Here is a 3083-nt window from a genome sequence, read left to right as displayed (position 1 = left end):
TTGCTGCAGCTCCAACTCTGACTCTGACCTGGCATAGGGAGCAGCTGCTGTTGGGACAAGTGGTGGTTGGGGGCAGGCACAGGTGGGCAAGTGACAGGGGGCAAGGTACAGGGGGGGAAAGCAGGCACCACAGGGGGGCAACTGGCTAGAGAGCAGGTGCTGGAGGGTGCAGGTGCCAGTGTAGGGCAGGCAGTGGGAGAAGGACAAGTGGTGGAGGGGTCAGGCTACTTAACTCCCTTACCACCTGGCCCCCTACCACTGCTTGCCCTGCTGCAGCGGTAAGGGAGACTAATTTAAGATGACTGTCCACTTAGTAGTTTTTATAAAGGGAAAATTATAACTCATTGCTAGTATAGATCGTTAGTATATAATTATCAGGGAGTTATCTTAAATTCAAAGTTGTCATGCATGTGGATAAATATAGGTATATCATAATCAAAAAAGGGCTCAGATTAATTTTGTTTATATGGTATAAGCCAGTGGTTTTCAACGTCATTAAATTCAAGGCACCCCTCATTAATCTCAAAGCACCTTTCAGAAAAAGCCAGCTCTTAGTTTTCACAGGTTTATTTTTACTATGGAAAAATAATAGAGCATTTTTTCTGTTGCAAAGAACTTAGACCATGACACATCAGAAATTTTTTAACACTATGGACTCCTGTTTGAAATCTCTGGGTTCATCTTGTGAATCATGGCTGCTTGCAGATGTTTAAACCCCCACCCCCAAACCACCCCAAAAACAATGCTTTACTTTAAACTCGGCATGCTCCCACACAGATCCCAGAGCATGGGACATGGGGCCATGGGGGAAGGCATGGTACACTGCGTTAGTTGGACCCAGCTCACCAAAGTCTGTACAGAACGGTTGTTTTAGTGGGGCTTTTTTGGCACTTTTATCTAATAGCTGATTGACTCTCCTATTAGATAAAAGCCCAAAAAGCCCTACTGAAGTGCCCAATCTATACAGATACTAAGGAGCAAAAGGTTGAAGTAACTTGCTGCTTCTTCTGGTAAAGCGCTTTTTTTTTTTTAACATCTGCATGCAGCCCATGTTTGCACACCTAACAGTACTAATATTGTGTACCACACCTTGGCACCCTTGCAAGGAACTCAAGGTACACCAGGGTGCTGCAGGACCCTGACTGAGAATCACTGGTCTAAGCAGAGTGACTGATAAATTGTAATCTATTTACAATCTTATCTACATTAAGAATTTTCCCAAAAGACTTTCCAGAATAACTATGTGGGAATAGCTATTTTGATACAAACCCCAAGGTGGTCAACTTTATTTCCAAGTTAGCCTCTAAAAGCTTTTTGATTTACAACAGTTTAATTATTCAAGAATGGTTACTTTGATAAATTTCCAAATGTGGGAAAGCCATTAGGATCTGACTCTGCATTCTTTCTTTACATGGACTCACTCGAGTCCACGGTAATCAGCAAAGTCCCAGGAATCTGTGCATGCAGATCAGAAGGCCCATATACATCAGTGTTTAAAATTTGGAAAGGAACACAGTTTAAAATATATATATATTTCTATGTTAATTATTTAAAATTTTATCACAGGTAAATGCTTTTAATTCTAAAATCATTCTGAACCAGATATTACAAAATTATTCTGAACATTTTGTTAAAATTTCTTTTTAAATCAATATAAGACCATCATGCTTTGAGAATTAAAATACAAAAAATGAACCTGAAAACAGTTGCCCTTTCCCATTAACTTCAAACACTTCATGAACAAATTATGCCACTAAATGCATTTAACTTTCATGCACATTACATAAGTGTTTGTGAGACTGAGATCTCCATATGTCATACATTTCAGCCAATCATGCACATAACGCAAAATGTATATTTATATTCATTACCTTTTTTCTTTCAGACAACAAAGTGATTGTTAAGCCTACATGTTCCTGCAGATGGGACTGTGTACAAGAAAATTAATATACTTCAGCAGATTATTTCTTAACATGGCACTCTGACTTTCTAAATACTACAATTTTTGTGTGTAATTTTTTCGCTTTACTCCATCATATAGGAATAAAATACAAAACATTATTGTATGAAACAAAGTATTTTACCATTGGTTATACATCTTTGAAGACAAACATTCAGCTGTTTTAAAGCAGAATAATAGTAAAATAGAGAAACTCAAATGAAAATTGTGTTTTGTTTGCATAATTCCTATTGGCATAAATGAAGTTATGCACATACATCAGTCACACTGATTACAAATGACCAGTTGGTTCATTGTCTAGTAAAGAAAACAGTGAGAACATATTCCCAGGAGTTTCAGTGTACCAATGCAAGCAATGTTAAAAACATTAGAATGTGCAAAGAATTTAGATCAGTTGCTCCCATTCAATCTAGTAAATTAGGCGTAAGTAGCTTCTAATTAAATTAGAGGAACATAACAAACACACCCTTTTTCCTATGGGAGCTTTGCTGCCTGAAAAGAGGACCTTGATTTAATATTTCAATTAAATGCTGATGGCTGAATGCTGACTAAGAGGGAAGAATGACACTGCCACATGTTCTGTTCAAAACAGACTTCTTGAAGTAGCTGTTACCTCAAAGATCAAATATTCAAAGCAGACCAGGTTTAATTTATGGAACTTTTTACAATGATAACCAAATGTGGTATGAATTTTGTATTAATGCTCTACAGCTCTGATTTCACAACTGATCCTACATGGACTGGTGATAGGCCCTCTGCCAGTTACAGGGCAGGAGTCAGCTAGGAAGTGGCCTTTGAAATGATGAGACTTGTCACAACCCAAAGGGTGTGATTTTTGTTTTTGTGTGCTTCGGCACTGCTAAATTGTTCCCGCTAAATTATGGCTTCCTTGCACGGTGGAGTTTTCTGCTGCGAAAGAGAACCCCGGTGCAAGGGAGAATTTCCTGCCAATTTGAAGCTTTCTTTGCAGGGTGCATTTCTTTGTTGCAGCATAGAAATGCTCGTTGCAAAGAGTTCCTGCCATTTGTATGCTAATTTGAGTCCCATTATTGGCCAGTTCTAAATTATTCACACGTAGCGGCTAAAGAATGGGTTTTTTTGACATATAAAAAGATTGTGGGGG

General features: G+C 38.4%; 1 protein-coding gene across 3 annotated transcripts in view; it reads left to right on the top strand.

Annotated features, from left to right (window-relative positions):
* The window catches only part of LOC112550870, a 28549-nt gene extending 26306 nt beyond the window's left edge, over positions 1 to 2243 (top strand). For all 3 annotated transcript variants that reach the window (XM_025208474.1, XM_025208473.1, XM_025208475.1), the window contains one exon: positions 1886 to 2243. In XM_025208474.1, coding sequence (XP_025064259.1) covers positions 1886 to 1897 — 12 coding nt within the window. In that variant the 3' untranslated portion in view covers positions 1898 to 2243. The remainder of the gene's footprint in view (positions 1 to 1885) is intronic.
* Positions 2244 to 3083: the final 840 nt, after the last annotated feature.

This window comes from Alligator sinensis, unplaced genomic scaffold, assembly GCF_000455745.1.
Source record: "Alligator sinensis unplaced genomic scaffold, ASM45574v1 scaffold846_1, whole genome shotgun sequence".
Lineage (NCBI taxonomy): Eukaryota > Metazoa > Chordata > Crocodylia > Alligatoridae > Alligator > Alligator sinensis.
Note: the sequence above shows the minus strand (reverse complement) of the source record. Positions and strands in the feature narration are given on the sequence as shown.